The 16,295-nt window shown below is 48.8% G+C and overlaps 2 protein-coding genes across 12 annotated transcripts in view; one reads left to right on the top strand and one right to left on the bottom strand.

Annotated features, from left to right (window-relative positions):
• The window catches only part of CRYBG3 (crystallin beta-gamma domain containing 3), a 159,495-nt gene extending 144,771 nt beyond the window's left edge, over positions 1–14,724 (top strand). For all 4 annotated transcript variants that reach the window (XM_056806817.1, XM_056806818.1, XM_056806819.1 and 1 more), the window contains 5 exons: positions 3,057–3,196; positions 5,209–5,332; positions 9,110–9,268; positions 10,321–10,480; positions 12,622–14,724. In XM_056806817.1, the coding sequence (XP_056662795.1) occupies positions 3,057–3,196; positions 5,209–5,332; positions 9,110–9,268; positions 10,321–10,480; positions 12,622–12,710 (672 nt within the window). In that variant the 3' untranslated portion in view covers positions 12,711–14,724. The remainder of the gene's footprint in view (positions 1–3,056; positions 3,197–5,208; positions 5,333–9,109; positions 9,269–10,320; positions 10,481–12,621) is intronic.
• The window catches only part of RIOX2 (ribosomal oxygenase 2), a 47,112-nt gene continuing 30,957 nt past the window's right edge, over positions 141–16,295 (bottom strand). For 6 of the 8 annotated variants that reach the window (XM_056806823.1, XM_056806825.1, XM_056806820.1 and 3 more), the window contains 2 exons: positions 16,121–16,216; positions 15,016–15,257 (listed from right to left, as the gene is read on the bottom strand). In XM_056806823.1, coding sequence (XP_056662801.1) covers positions 15,099–15,257; positions 16,121–16,216 — 255 coding nt within the window. In that variant the 3' untranslated portion in view covers positions 15,016–15,098. Of the gene's footprint in view, positions 8,018–15,015; positions 15,258–16,120; positions 16,217–16,295 lie in introns of those variants that run through there. The other 2 variants (XM_056806824.1, XM_056806821.1) reach the window with 2 other exon arrangements.

Raw genomic sequence — 16,295 nt, 5'->3', positions numbered from 1 at the left:
CTCTCTCTCCTCCCCTCCCCTCATTCCCCCCCCCCCCACACACACACAGACACTTCCCCATTTCTCCGCCCTTCCTAAAACAGGTGTCTTAGAAGGATGTAGTGAATGTATTATCAGGAGTAAAGCCAATAGGTTAAAAATAACAATACTAAATGTTTATTCTGTGGCATGCCAATGAAACTATGGAGGCAGAAAAATCATAGCAAAATTTAATCTGAAGGAACAAAAGGACTAAAATCTTATGAAATGTAATTCTTTAAAAAACAGGAAAGAAGGAGGTCTAGCAGTACATCTCAAACTATCCTACAGAATTGTATTCATCAAACAAACTAAGGTAACTGAGTTAAAGATAGAAAAAGCCGATTGGGTATACAGCACAGAGTAGCAAACAAATATGGTAGCATAATGTTAACTACAAGACCTCAACTAGCATGATTAAGAGAGAAAACCCACTGACTCTGAAACTGAACCAGGGCACCTTTTTGGGGACTGGATTATTGCTTGGTAAGGAAACCAGTGCCTACTTCCATCAGCTCTTAAGGTTCTGAAGTGGCAAATTGCTCCAACCTTATGTTTACCACAAAAGATGCCAAGCTCTCTAGCCAGATTAGCATCAGGTCACAGCCTGAGAGCCAGGTGAAAGAAATGGATGTTTCTGAACTTAGCACAAAGAAATTTTCAGTCTTTTTTAAGGTACTTATGATTGACTCTACAAAACATAAATGACCTTTATAAAGTACCCTTAAATCACAGAATTGCTTACTGTTAATGTCTAGCAGATTTCTTGACACTTAATCAGCAAGCATGTTGATGTGCCAGAGACTGTGCCAGGCTCTAAGGATGCCAAGCAAAAACAGTCCCAAGAGCCTGCATCTTATCGGAAGGATTAACATGTGCACCTAAAAGTTTTTTTTTTTTTTAAAGAAGGTAAAGTAATGGAGGGAAAGACTAAATCAAGAAATCAAGAAAGATGCCATGTTGGAGGTTGTATTTCAGTTAAACTTTGAAAGAAACTAAGCCTTCCAAAAGGAGAAAATGAGGTAGGCAGCTTAGGAAAAGGCATGGAGATAGAAGATGAAACAGAAAGACCAGTTTGGTTATAATGTAGAAAGTGTGAAGGAGAATAATGTGCAATGTACTAGACTAAGATTTGGAAGGGTTTTAAAATGCCAAAGAGTTTGTATATTATCTTAGTGCTTTGTGAGCAGGAGGGTATCATGGTGTCTTCAAAATATCAATCTGACAGCTATGTGAAGGACAGATTGGAGATTCAAGAGAAATGAAGCAATGTTAGGAGTATGAACTAGGGCAGTGATGGTGAACCTATGTCATGAGTGCCACAGATGGCATACAGAGCGCTCTCTGGGCATGTGGCTGCACCTCTACCCAGAGTTCTTCACTAGAAAGGCAGACTCAGGTGGAGCTGCTCCCCTCTTCCTCTCTACTGCACCTGACATTTTTTCACATCTCCCTCCCCTCTACCCAGCAGGCCAATGGAAGCACACAGCAGGTACATATGGTAGCTCACATGCAGCAGAGTTGGAGAGGAGCAGAGTGCTCAGGCCACTCCCTTCTCCCTCTCTACACTCCATTCCTCACTTCACCTGCCCCTCTAGCCAGCAGCTCACTGGAAGTGCTTCCTCCCTCCCCTGTGTTGAGTAAGGGGTGGGGGCTGGGTAGACCAGACACTCCATGGGAGGATGGGGTTGGGGCCTGGCACTCTGTCTCTAAAAGGTTCGCTTTCACTGACCTAGGATGGTTAATCTCCCTGTGACAAAGTGTAGAGGCAGAACCAACCAGATACACCAATAGGTGAAGGGATTTACCTAGGGTCATACAACTAGTGTAAAAATAAATTGGCAAGTTATAAAAATAAAATATTTAGAGTTCCAATATAGGTTCAAAACTTTTTAAAACTGTTTGGATACTTTTGCTAGAGATAATCAAAAGTATCCTCAGTAATGAAGTGAAAGCAAGGAAGCTAAAGAGACTCTTATTATAAAATAAAATATTTATTGAAATATATAAGGATAAAGAAGAATATCTAATTCTAAGGGATTCTAAATGCACCCAAATAAACTCCCAGGTTCTGCAAGGAACCACTTCTCCTGTAATTCACAGGCTACACTACTGCTCCTTACTCTGACTAACCTAAATTTATACTATCTAAATAAAACTAATGCTATTATCCTTCTAAATCTTAACTTGGCCTTCAAATTATAAAATAGCAAAGGCTTGCTGGTTGAATCGCAACAAGAATCAAGTCTTAACAGACTCAGAGTCCAAACCAAAGACCAGGTTTTTTTGTAGTCATCCACTTCTTATCTCTAAACTAATAAAACAATACTTATTGTCTAATATCATCCTTACACTACAGACTGAATTAGAGCCCAATTATTTCTCACCCACTATACTAGAAATGTTGCCATTCTATCTCTATTATGCTAATATGTAAATAATATTCAAGTCAATAAGCTTAAGTCATCGTTTTATGTTCCCAATTACATGTAGCATATGCTCCACATGTTTTCCAAAATTATGAGATCCAAGCTGTCATCTTCCCTCCCCCTTCTCTCCTCCCACTCAGGTAAAAAGCAATCTGATCTGGGTCATACATGTGTGATCACTTCCATAGTGGGCATTATTGTAAGCACTCTGAAACAAAACCAAAACCCCCAAATAAACCCCTAAATACAGTTTTGTGAGAGCTAGTATGTGCAGCCCATGTTTTTCAGGGCTATTCTCTCACAAACTAGGCTTAGAACCTAAAAAAAATTAGGTTTGTTTACTTGAACATAAATTGGATCTAGGGGCAGCTCGATGGTAAAGTGCTGGACTGGCAGTCAGGAAAACTAACTTGAACTAAAATCTGGCCTCACAGACACCTCAAAGTGGTGACGCTGGGCAAGTCACTTAACTTCGGTTTCCTCATCTGTAAAATGAGCTAGAGAAAGAAATGGCAAACGACTCCTTGGCCGGGAAACCCCCAAATGGCGTCACCAGAGATTGAGATGGCGGCTGGGCCTAACAGCCTGTCTCCCTTGTGTCGTTCCTAGGTTTTTGAAGAGCCCTTCATCAGTCTCTTTGCTCTGGAACACTGCGAAGGAAGAGAGCTCTGTTTAGGGGATGCGATTAACTCGGTTCTAAACAAGGATGTCTACTTCTACACACAGTCAGTATGGGTAAAGAGCGGACTGTAAGTATGACCGAACCTTAGGGGCGCACTACCGAGCTCTCACGCAGGGATTTAGACCTTCCTCCAGTCGGGCAGTTTCTCCCAAATGACAGGGTGGTCAGGAGGCCAAGCCCCCCTCCCCGAAAGGGGTCCGTTCCCCACCACTAGAATGAGCACTGAGGCTAGCACGTGGTTCAGTTGGGAGCGGGCCTCCGCCGCCATCTTTCTAGAGAAAGGGAGGCCTCTGCCCTCGCGGCCTTTAAGGACGCGGGCCTCCTCCGTGTGCAACTCCCGGCCGCTCCCGTCAGCCCAAAGCGGAAGCAGCCCTGGAGAAGGGGGAGAAGGACGTGGACATAGCCTCAGCGCCCGGGAAGTCGCTCCTGGGGAAAAGGCGTTCCACAAAGAGCGCCCCACACTATGGGGTGGACCGAGATGAGGGGAGGCCTGTGGAGGGCCTTGTGTTTGGCAGCCGGGGGAGGAGGAGCCGCTGGGAGCAGAGGCTGGCGTGGGAGAGGGGCTGCGGGACTGGCGAGACTCGGAGGATGGGAAGGCCTTTAGGGGAGCGCGAGGTGCACGCAGACGTGGTGGAGCGCAGGGCACGAGCGTCCGGGGAGAAGCCACAGATGGGAGCCGGCGCCGACCCAACGGGATCCTGAGGGGCGGGGGAAAGGGGTCCGAGAAGCAGCGGGATAGAGACAAGGCAGAGGACGGGGTCCGTGGCAGGTCAGAAACGACTGCAGAGAGAGAGCGGGATGAAGACGGAGAACAGGCTTGGCTCGAGCAGCCAAGAGGATGGGTTACGCAGGAGACCTCGGCCAAAGCGGGGATTTCAAGGGAATGAGAAGCAGGAGCTTGGGGAAGCGGAAGGAATGAGTAGAGACCGAGGGTTCTTGACCTCTTTCTGGACCACGGGCCAGTTTAGCAGGCTGGTTAAACATCTAGATTCTTCACAGTGATGTATTTAAACGCTTAAAATGACAGAGGAAATCAATTATGTTGAAATAAGATGTCATTTTTTTTCCCATCCAGATTTCTTGATCCCCTGAAATCTATCGATAGGGCCCTCCTCCCACATTAAGAACTTCTTGTGGGGCCGCTGGGTGGCTCAGTGCATTGAGTCAGGCCTAGAGGCGGGAGGCCTTGGGTTCAAATGTGGCCTCAGACACTTCCCAGCTGTGTGACCCTGGGCAAGTCACTTGACCCTTAACACTCTCCTGCCTTGAAGCCAATACACAGTATTGACTCCAAGACAGAAGGTGAGGGTTTAAAAACAAAACAAAACTTCTTGTATAGACCCTGCTTTCTAGGACGGTCACTGAAAAATGTAGTAGAAATAGTAGAACCGAGTGAAGGCTTTTACTTCTGGTTGTTTTTCAAGAATTGGAGATGTATTCAGTCTTTGCTATGTGGCAGGCACTCTCCTGAGTGCTGGAGGTACGAGGAAAGGCAAGGACGGCCCCTACCCTCAAGGAACGTACTTCAGTTGTGCTGAAACGTCAAGCGATGAGAAGTCATATAAATGGGCGTCAGTGGCTGCATCCCAGGGCTCTCCTTCCTCGTTTCTGCCCACCGTCTTGGGGATTACCTTCTCGCCTTGCACAGGAAGCCTTTGCTAGTTCCCTTTAACTGCAGCGCTTCCCTTGACCCATCATTCCCCGGGCCCCCTGCATCCGGATTGGCTGTAGCTCTCGGCTGTCCTCTGCTCTGGCCGCCTTGACATCCTCAGCCTCTGAACGGGGCCTGGCACACGGCTGGCGCAATAGAGCACTGCGGAGCCCAAGGAAGCCAGCTTCACGTAGGGGAAGGGGAGGGGTTCTGAGGCTGCCGAGCGGGACAGGGGACCATGCAGGGGCCAGGCGGGCTGGGGAGGGGCTGGCCGAGACCTCCGGCAGGGTGCAGGCTGAAAGGCGAGCTCAGGAGGGTGACCGGACCAATGGGCACCGAGGAGAGGGAGGCCGGCCCCGGGGACCGCTCGGGGTGGCACGTGGCCCTCCCTCAGCCTGTCTGACATCCTCTCCATGGCTTTCCTTCAGGTGGATTGCTTATGAAGGCTCCAATTTCCTGGGAAGACAAATGTTGCTGGAGCCCAGTGAGATTTCAAACTGGTCGGCCTTCAGTGGTTGGAAAACGATTGGTTCTCTCCGCCCAGTCAAACAGGTAAGCAGAAACACCCTAACGGTCTCTAGTTACGGGCAAGACCGGGCAGCTGCCCGGGGAGCCACCGAGGGCCTCAGTGATGCGGCAGCAGAATCCGCGACTTGGCACAGCCTGGCACGGAGGGTGCAAAGGAGAAGCGAGGCTCACTCGCTGTCTGGAAGGATGGACACGGGCAGAGCTGAGCCGCCCCCTCGGCAAAGGAGCCGCCGGGAGAGCTGGGCCAGGAGCGACGGGCATCCGAGGGAAGGGAGTGAAGCCACGCCGAGAGCTGGGCCAGGAGCGACGGGCATCCAAGGGAAGGGAGTGAAGCCACGCCGAGAGCTGGGCCAGGAGCGACGGGCATCCGAGGGAAGGGAGCGAAGCCACGCCAAGAGCTGGGCCACGAGCGACGGGCATCCGAGGGAAGGGAGTGAAGCCACGCCGAGAGCTGGGCCAGGAGCGACGGGCATCCGAGGGAAGGGAGTGAAGCCACGCCGAGAGCTGGGCCAGCAGCGACGGGCATCCAAGGGAAGGGAGCGAAGCCACGCCGAGAGCTGGGCCAGGAGCGACGGGCATCCAAGGGAAGGGAGCGAAGCCACGCCGAGAGCTGGGCCAGGAGCGACGGGCATCCGAGGGAAGGGAGTGAAGCCACGCCGAGAGCTGGGCCAGCAGCGACGGGCATCCAAGGGAAGGGAGCGAAGCCACGCCGAGAGCTGGGCCAGGAGCGACGGGCATCCGAGGGAAGGGAGTGAAGCCACGCCGAGAGCTGGGCCAGGAGCGACGGGCATCCAAGGGAAGGGAGTGAAGCCACGCCGAGAGCTGGGCCACGAGCGACGGGCATCCAAGGGAAGGGAGCGAAGCCACGCCGAGAGCTGGGCCAGGAGCGACGGGCATCCGAGGGAAGGGAGTGAAGCCACGCCGAGAGCTGGGCCAGGAGCGACGGGCATCCAAGGGAAGGGAGTGAAGCCACGCCGAGAGCTGGGCCACGAGCGACGGGCATCCAAGGGAAGGGAGCGAAGCCACGCCGAGAGCTGGGCCACGAGCGACGGGCATCCAAGGGAAGGGAGCGAAGCCACGCCGAGAGCTGGGCCACGAGCGACGGGCATCCAAGGGAAGGGAGCGAAGCCACGCCGAGAGCTGGGCCAGGAGCGACGGGCATCCAAGGGAAGGGAGCGAAGCCACGCCGAGAGCTGGGCCAGGAGCGACGGGCATCCGAGGGAAGGGAGCGAAGCCACGCCGAGAGCTGGGCCAGGAGCGACGGGCATCCAAGGGAAGGGAGCAAAGCCACGCCAAGAGCTGGGCCAGGAGCGACGGGCATCCGAGGGAAGGGAGCGAAGCCACGCCGAGAGCTGGGCCAGGAGCGACGGGCATCCGAGGGAAGGGAGCAAAGCCACGCCGAGAGCTGGGCCAGGAGCGACGGGCATCCAAGGGAAGGGAGCGAAGCCACGCCGAGAGCTGGGCCAGGAGCGACGGGCATCCAAGGGAAGGGAGCAAAGCCACGCCAAGAGCTGGGCCAGGAGTGACGGGCATCCAAGGGAAGGGAGTGAAGCCACGCCGAGAGCGACGGAGGACAGGGCGGCCCGAGCTCGGGGAGGAGGAGCCAGTCCCTGGGCCCCACGTTCCACAGCGGTGCTCAGAACCTTGGCAGAGAGCATCTTTCTAGTAGCTCTAAGAAGACAGCCGGAAAGAACCAGTATATGGAGAGCGACTGAAGCCTGGGGAGGAAACGAGCAGGTAGAGAGCGCCTCCTGTGTGCAGTCATCGTGCTTAGTGATGTGCAGTGAGCGTGCGCGAGCCTCACAACAACCCCACGGAACTCGGGGCTACTGTCATTTTACACTGGAGGGAACGAAGGCCCAGGGTCGGGTCCTCCAGGGCTCCACCGAAGGCCGTTTGCTGGAGAAGACGGGCCTGAGAAGAGGTTGGCATCTTCAAGATGGCCTTTGCAGAGAGTGCGGAGGAGGAGGCTAGCGGGGAGGCTGTTGCCCATCCCTGGAATGCTCTCCGTCCTCGGTGCAGGGCGGGACACCTGGTGAGGGCTGGGAAGGGATCTCCAGCTCTCTCCCCATCTTCAGGCTGCCCTTCCCTCCTTTCCTCCTCTTCCCCTTTCACAGTTGGAGCCTCAGCCCTTGAGCTGGCACCGCATCTCGACCGGCCGACCGTTACTTGTGTGGCTCTAGACAGTGGCCTGGAGTCTCCTCCCACTCTCGGGGCGCTTCTCTTCTGCATTCACCCTCTGCGCCCCTTCCCTGCTCCCCGAGACTCGGCCACAAGCCCTCGACTCACGCTTCGCCCGCCTGGGAGCTCCGTCCAGCTCTGAGGCCTTAGACGTGGGACCACATCCTGCCGTTTGGCCTGGAAGGGGCCTCGGAGGCCACCTCACCCAGCGTGTCGTTTCAGACGTGGCCACGGAGGCCACAGAGATGCGTCAGAGCACGCTTTTGGAGCGTCCGTCTCCGCTCTCTCCAGCAGCGGCCCTCGTCGTGGGGAATTGAATGACTAGGAGGCAAACCCTCGGGAACTGGGGGATCTGGAAAGATCTTGGCGGAGGGCAGGAGTCGAGTCTAGAAGGAAGATGCGCATTCCAGAGCCGCGGCTACCTGTCCACAGGCATTGGGGTAGCGGCTGGGACAGAGATGAAAACGTTGGACTCAGGATGCCAGCAGAGAGTTTAATTAGCGCACGGAGGACCCGCCTCTTATTTATCTGAAAGACAACAAGGAGACGCCGAAATGTGAGTTTTAGAACGATGGTTTTGACGGCTGCATGAAGGATAAATTAGAGCGGAGAGACTGGAAGGACTTCAGTTTGGAAACTATTTCAATAAGCCGGGCCTAAGAGTCGGTGGCTAGGTGAGGGAAGAGAAGACATAGCGAAAGTAGAGGCCAAATCGACAAGATCCAGCCTCTGCTGAGGTTATAGGGAGGGAGCAAGGGTTACATTGAGGAAGAAGCTGCTATCTTTGACAATAGGGAAGCTGAGGGGGAAATACCCTGAATTCTCTTTGGGACATACTGAAATAGGGACATCTCTGTGCAAGCCTCGTGCTGGGAAACGTCCCATTAATAATGGGGAAAAGGAACTCGGGAGAAAGATGAAGGCTGCATTTTATAGACTAGAAAGCCATTTCTAGAGAAGTGATTGAAACCCATGGGAGTTGAGAGATCCCAAGGAGAGGTCCCACTAGAGCCTTGAGGGGTCGGGCACTCGGAGTTAGTGGACAAAAAGGAGATAAAGGAACAGAAGTAGGCCCTGTTGGAAGGGAAAAGCAAGAAGGTCCAGACACACAAGATCCATTGGCTTCCTGGACTTCACCGGGTCCAGACAAGTATACAAAGTTTCATGGTTTCGCTACTAAGTTCATTTAGTCATTATCCTTCCACCCATCTTACACGTTGCCTTGACGATGTAAAGCTCCAGCACAGGAGGCCTGTAGTACAAGACAAAGTTATCTTATTGCTGGCAGCTGAGGAGGGTTTCTCAAGTCACGATCAATGCCATAATGGAAAGAGCAAGTCATTGGGAATCAGAAGTCCTAGAGCCAAATCCTGGCCAAATCCTTTATCCTCTTGGGGCCTGCCTCAGTTTCCTCACTGTAAAGTGAAGTCCCCCTTCCAACTCAGAATTCCATTGTGCTCTGAGACTGTGCTCCCCCAACAGATATATGCAAGTTACAAAAATAACATGCATACAAATGTATTCCCCACCCCAAGCAACTGCGATCTGTTTGGGAGGCGAGTTAAATCTCAGGCTAAACACCTCCCCTAATTTAAGCAAGTTGTCTTTCTTTTGGTTTAGCCTTCAGTGTACATCAGAATAAAGAACAGAGCCCAAGGTGAATATCTAACAGTCACTGGAAATCTAGCCGATATGAGGACGACGTCTTTATGTATTTCTCCCTATAATGGAAAAAATACCCAAGTGTGGCACTACTGTCGAGGACTCTTTAAATCCAAGGTAAATGGCTTTGAAAACTAACTGCCGATACTTAATGCTACACATTTTTAAGGCAAAAGTTGATCTAAATTAATGGATAGTATATGCAATACCATAACAGAATGAGATCAGCAGAGTATGTGCACCTAATGGTAAAAACATTCCTACTCTTGATAAAACAACTTCTAACATTCTAAGCATGCTTCTGCTGAAGATAAAATCAGACATTATTGAGGAGGAGAATTTTATTGCTGCCAACCAACTCAGTGTTCTTCAATTCTCTTGTATTTGAGATCAAAAGCAGCATTTACAGTAGTTATAATGTCTAAATGTTTATGACAGGCATTTCTGTCTTAAAAGATGATGGCAAGACCTTTGGACAAGTACAAGAGCCTTTGACTACAGTCTTCAGGGGCAAATGAAAGTCCAATTTGAAAAAAAATCTAGGTAACAAGTTCTGTTCAATGAGATTCTTCCCTTCCTCTCCCCATTCCCTTTCTGAAATGGAATTTTTTGAAAATCTGATTCATATCATAAAGAATGTTAAAATGTGTCTAGGTAGTTTTGTTAAAAAAAAATTGTTTTCTATAAGTTCTTTCTCAGCATGTTATTAAACTCAAAAACAAAAACAAAAACAAAAACCCTTCACTTTGATCAGGCTACCCTTACAAGCCCAGATCCTCAGTGATGGCAAACCTTTTAGAGATGGAGTGCCATGTTCTTCCCCCATTGAGTGTTGGGTATACCCTGCCCCCACCCTTACCCCAGAACAGGGGAGGGAGGAAGCATTCCCATTGGCTACTGGGCAGAGGGGCAGGGATAATAAAAAACATCAGAATCCGGGAGGGAAGCAGCTCTGCCTGAGTCCCTCTGCCTTTCTGGTAATGAACTTGGGGGGTTAGGGTGGGTGGCCTCAAGCAGAGTGCTCTGAATGCCATCTTTGGCACCTGTGCCATAGGTTCACCATCATTGCTCTATACCAAGTGAAATAAAGCAAAAGAGCCATTCTATATGGAATTTGTCCTTTTTTATTCCACTTGCCATCATAGTTTTATCTCTTTAAAATATTTTAGGCTAATGATACATGTCTTGATGTTATTGGTGGAAAAGAGACAGCTGGAGCTAAAGTAGCTGTATGGACTGAACATGGAAGGCTTAGGCAAAAGTGGAAGATGAACAAAAATGGAACTATCAGTTCTTACCTGAATGACCATCTTGTCCTTGACATTAAAGGTATGAATTTACTGGGTCTCAAATTTCATCTTGGAATTAATTGCACATTAATTTTTTTTATCCAAATACTAAGCTAGATAAAAGCAATCCCATTATAGATTTCTGAGCATGTTACTTTCACATATATGCATTTTTAAAAGAATACTTGTGTGCAAATTCAAGATAAACTGAACAGGATGAACGAAGAAAGAGAGGGTCATTTAGATGAGTAAATGGGTTTTCTTCTAAGCAACATTTTTTTTTTACTACATGGCCTGTCACAATTACTATGCCTCATAAACCATAGAATTAATTTTACTCTTGTTTAAAGAAAAAGAAAACATCCCTCTGTTTTTTCATACCAGCTTCTGTTCCTGCCTTTTAATTTTCTTGACTACAGATCTTTGGATAGTTAGTTACACTTCATGATATAAAAAGTGCTTTATAAAATATTCCGCTTCTGAGCTTCAGTTTTTCTCTTGAGGGGACTGGACTAGGTGCCCTCTAAAACCCCTTCTAGTTCTTGTGAGCTCATTTAAGAGTCACAACAACCCTGATATAGGGACCTTTATTATTCTCATTTTGCTTTTGAGGGAACTGAGGCTGAGAGGTTTTAATATCCCATCCAGGGTTGCATATTTAGTTAAATGAGAAAGGTTTTGGATCAATGTCTTCCCAAATCTTGCTACAGTACTTATTTCCTTGATCATATGTGCTGCTTTAACTAAAGGCCTGAGTTGAGATGTCACCCCTCACAGTATTTGCTAGGTGGCCATTTCTCAATACCTTAGGCCAGTGACGGGGAACCTTTTAGAGACCAATTGTCCAAACTGCAACCCTCACACCACATGTGAGCCACCCGGCCTTACCCCAGTCAGAGGAGGGAGGAAGTGCTCCCATTGGCTGCTGGGCAAAGGGATGAGCGATGAGAGGAATGCCTGCAGGTGTGAGGGGAGTGTTTTAAAATTAAAAAAAAAGGGGGGGAGAAGGGATGTACCCCTAAGGGGAGGCTTGGGACCCAAGGTATGGAGAGAAATGAGAGGAGAAACACCCCCATCCCACAAAGTGGGGTATAGGGGAAACAGCAGCTGTAACGGGTTGGCTCAGAGAGAGGAGAGGGGGTTTGAAGATTTCCCCCCTTCTGCCTTCCCTCCTTAGATAAAGCTGCTCTCCCCAATTTGTTCTTGTCTCTCTTGTCCCCCCCCTCCACTACTCAAGACCCAAAGGTCTCCCCTAGATCTGTTCATTCACACTCAGCTTGGGGAACAGATAACTTTTAATGTCAACTCAATCAGGTAATACAAAAGGAATAATGGGCAGGGAAGAATGGGAAAAGGAAAGTGGGGAAAGGGGGTCCCTGTCTCCATCTAAACCTTTTCTTCCTCCTCGAGTCTGGGGGGAACTCGGGCCTTGGCAGCCTGAGCCCCCTGAGAGAAAGTCAGGTCGACTCACCCCTGGGCCACAGGAGCTGAGGTAAAGGCTGCTCAGGTTTCTTTTCAGAAAGCCTCTTCAATTGGGAAGTGTTTTTGGGTGGGTGGGGGGGCTGGGGGGTTGGATTTCCAGTCACCAGCAGGAAAAGTGGGTAACCCTCAGGAGAAAGTCTTTATCTACCATCTCTCTTCGGCTTCTCCAGACTGAGAGACCCTCCCTGCTCTCCAGCAGGAAATTCTCCTCAGGAAATTCACTCCTGGGGCCCCTCCCCCATCGAGGTGATCAATTTCACATACTCTTCAGTCTGGCACTTTTCTCTAGTGCCAGCCTCTGTCACAGGAGAGGGGAGCAGCCCCCTCCGGCATGCTCTGGCAAATGTGCCATAGGCTTGCCAACATGACCTTAGGCATGACCTCTAGGACAGTGATTTTCCAAACCCAGGAGTACCCCTACTATGATGAAATTATAGATCCACATTTCTTTCCCCTTCATGACCTCTCCTGTTCTCCCTTTTCGCCATCCCAAAAAGCCGTTGAAGCATACGATTCTCATGGAAAACATACTTCGTTTATCCTAACCCTTACATGAAGATGCAGGCCCCTGCTCTTAAAACTTGATTTACATTCTAGATTAATTTGAATGAATGTTTGACACCATGAACTCTTTTATCTGTTTCGGAGCATTTTGTAAGTCATAGTTTTAACAAAAGGTACTCGTTTTTCCTATTTTAGGAGGAAGCTATTGTGATAAGACCCATATAATTGTAAACCAGCCTCTGGAGGGGGAACTTACACAGAAATGGGACATTGAAATATTGTGAATAAAATCACCATCATCACTAAGAGGAGCTAAGGAAGGTGGAACTGTTTGCCTCATTGTCTTAAGCATGTGAAAAAGGAAGCTACTGAAGTCACAGGCCACTGGAAAATAAGCAGATAGTGAACTTGTTTCCATGTTTCTTTCATCTGTTTATGGACACAGACTCCCAAACCATTGCCTTCTAACCAGGAGAGGCCAGGTGGAGTTAAACCATTTTTGCCAGTTTCTACATAAACCTATAGAAAATGCCTTTCTGTCACCAAGGTGATAGAGTACTTGGATTCCTGTGAATATGCTCTCTTCTTTTTCAGCTCACCTTTCCTTTTTGTGATGATGTTTCTTGCTGGGAATTCTGGTTGGGAGCACAGTGAACACTATGCAGCATTCTAGACCATTTTCCCCAGAAAGCTATCTGACACAAATAAGCAAGCTGAGAAGTCCGCTTTGGCTAGCCAGGCTCCAATTCACATTGTTGCTATAAAGGCTAGTGTTTTCAAAGAGTTGTCATTCCACTCATGCTATTAATAACGACCCCAGGGCGACTACACTAAAGACTACATGGTAGATGATTGTGTGTGTGTGTGTGTGTATTTCTATATCATGGGGAATTATACGAGTCAAGTTAGAGTCAGAATCAGAGTGGCGAGTAAGACCTGAGGAGCGTGCAGAGGTTATCTGAAAAGCAGTTAATCCCACCTTCTAAAGCGTCCCCTTTTTTGATACCTGAAGCACTATGTTACACAAAGCAAGCAGCCCACCGGCAGTGACAAATAGAAGACCCTCAACTCTTCCAGGATTAAAAGCACAACTCTGTAACGTGTTATTTCCTGTTGCTCAACAGCATGATGCTATTCCTTTTTAAAGGATGGATTCCTTCTATTTTTGAAACAGCACAGATGACAAGAATGAAGCCCTTTTGGATAAAAAAGCCAATGCATTTTAAGTACTATGGGGAAAAGGCAGTGTGGATCTACCAAGTAACCAATCCCAGATGCATTGAATCTAGGCAGTCTTCCTTTACTCTGGCCCCAAAAGTATTCGAGAACTCCTTTACGATAGTGTCAGACAAGCCAAATAATTACTTTGTTTCCTTGAAATGGTGTAAAGTTTCAATGTTAGTTTAAAATGAAAGCAAAGTTGTGTTTTAGGCCTGGACCCTAACGATTCCCTGCCCTCCCCCCAAATACAGGTTCTGCAGATTTCCCTCATTCTTCTAGAAAACATTTTTTTTAAGTAACTGAACAGGCAATCAGTAAAGTCAGGTAGGAAACAATCACCTTTGATATTATTTCAGGTAATCTTTTCCACCTTTTCATTGTTCTAGTGAATGATTAAGATATTTTTCCCACCTGAATTTAGAGTATTCTGAGCTAGATTTAAAAATGCATTGAAACACCCCAAATTTCTTGCCTGAAAGCATATGAAAACACCTCTATTTTTACATAGACTCAGATGAAACTCCAGAGATGTTTTAAAAGCATCAGTCTCCTTGCACTTTAGAATGTAAATGAGCAGACCTAGATCTGCTGATCTGAATTTTTTATAGTAACTTGATCTTTCAATGTAAATATTTCTGATTTACTACTTGTTTGGTATTTAGAACTTAAAGAGACAGGAATCCCCCCCTGCCCCCTTTTGTCGTCTTGGCTCCTTCAAGAAGCATTTGTAAAAATTCCAGTGGACCCACTGATGTGAATGCATCTCGTTGCTGTGCCCATGTTATTTAATGGAACTTGATGTAACAGGAGTAACTGGAGGCTTCAGAATTTTTAATGGAAGCCTTCCTTGTGTACATATACAAGAAACCTGTATATTTTTACTGTAAAAACTGGATTTTTTAAAAAAAACTTCTTAAATTGTTTTAAGGAATTTCTTTTTGGAGCAAAAAATCGGGTGGTCTTTAAAAAGTTATTATATCCAAAGAACAAGGCCAGGTACCACATTTAAATTGAAAAAAAAATCAGAGTTGTGCTTTTTTTACAACACTGGATTAAATAAAATAAACTTGTCATACACAGATGTGGTTTCTTCACTTTTCAAATGCCCCTTTCTGAAAATAAAAGTGGCCAAACTGCCCAGTACATATTCCTACAAGCACCGTATCCTCTGAACACCTGAACCTTGCCCTGAACCAAGCTGGTGCAGGTGCTGCTCTTCTTCCGGTAGCTCCTAGAGCCCCTTTTTGTTTCCATTCTGAACACAGTAGTTTAAAACGAGCCCTCGAGGTGGACCTTTTTCCTAAAACAGGAGGAAGATTTGGCTGGAAGACACTTTTCCCCGTGGAGAGATCAATGGCCTCGCTAAGCAAAGGTAGCAAACGATCCTTTATTGAGTAAGTGGAAAAATCGTTTTACCCTGTTACAAGAAGGGGTGACTGGCTGCAGAGCGACTAGAGGACTTCCACGAGGCATTCGGTCCAGAGGGCCAACGCCAGGTTCTCTTTCTCGGCATCTGTATTCAGTTTCAGCTCCTTTACAGAAATAACTTCAGAACTCAAGAGCTGTTTCAGGGCATCCAGGTGAGATAAAGGAAAGCGAAGTCCAGGAGCCTGAAAAGGGAAAAAACAGCGAGTTTTGAGTTAGTTCAACATCTCCCAAGTCGGGCATCGGTAAGAGTCCTCTATGCGGATTTAGGCCTTCCCCCTCCGTGAAAGAGCCGATGGCTGAGTGAGAGGTGCTGCTTGTCCTGGATGGAAGCCACGAAAATGGAGAGCAAGTGACGCCCACACGTAAAAACTCGCCCAGAAGAGCACGTCTGAATGATGGTCCTTCGGCGTTGGACTGTCGAAATGGCCACCGTCACCAAATATAACCAACTCTGCTGGCTTTGTTGTCTCTTCCCTCATTCGTATCTCGCTCCCAGTCTTCACCCCGCAAACCTATGAGCGGTTACCGCTGTGGAAACGCCAGAATCCCCCCATTTAACATCTAAGGGCCTTTCCAAGCCTGGATCCCATGATGACGCTTCTGCAGTCGTCTGGATCGATTTGCTCCTTTTATAACCTATATGAGCCTTAAAAAATCGCATCATGTCAAAGTGATAGAAGCAACTCATTGGGCTACTAAACACTCGTGGGCTCCCGCAGCGCGGGGGTGGGGCCTGGGCCGAAAGGAGGCGCCCATGGGCTCTGGGATCGGGATCTGCAGAGACGGTCTGCACAGTCCGGGGGGGGGGGGGGTCTTTCCTCCTCCACGTTGCCCCTGAGGAAGCGAGTTAGGAGTGGGAGGGGAGAAGACTTCCGTAGACACAAGGCGGGGGCTGGATGACCTTTTTCTGGCCTTAAGTCGGATCTCCCGCTAAATGGGGAGAAAGAACAGCCCCTTCGCGGCTTAATGCCGTTGGCTCGGGCCCGGCGGGGGGAGCGACAGTCCTCGCCCGCCTCCCCCTAGAACTCGCCCAGCGGAAACAAACCTGCGCCGTCGGGGCGTCCCTCCCGAGCATCATGTGCGTCCCGCGCTGGTTCCTCAGGCAGTGATAGAGGTAAACCATGTGCTCTCGAGCGTGGGCCTTCAAGAGAGAGGAAGGCGGCGGCTCAGCGAGGCTCCAGCCTCTGGGGCAGAGCCGAGCCCCCGCCCTCCCGCGGGCT

This window comes from Monodelphis domestica, chromosome 8 (assembly GCF_027887165.1).
Source record: "Monodelphis domestica isolate mMonDom1 chromosome 8, mMonDom1.pri, whole genome shotgun sequence".
In the NCBI taxonomy this organism is placed as follows: domain Eukaryota; kingdom Metazoa; phylum Chordata; class Mammalia; order Didelphimorphia; family Didelphidae; genus Monodelphis; species Monodelphis domestica.
This window is presented reverse-complemented; position numbering and strand designations above follow the sequence as displayed.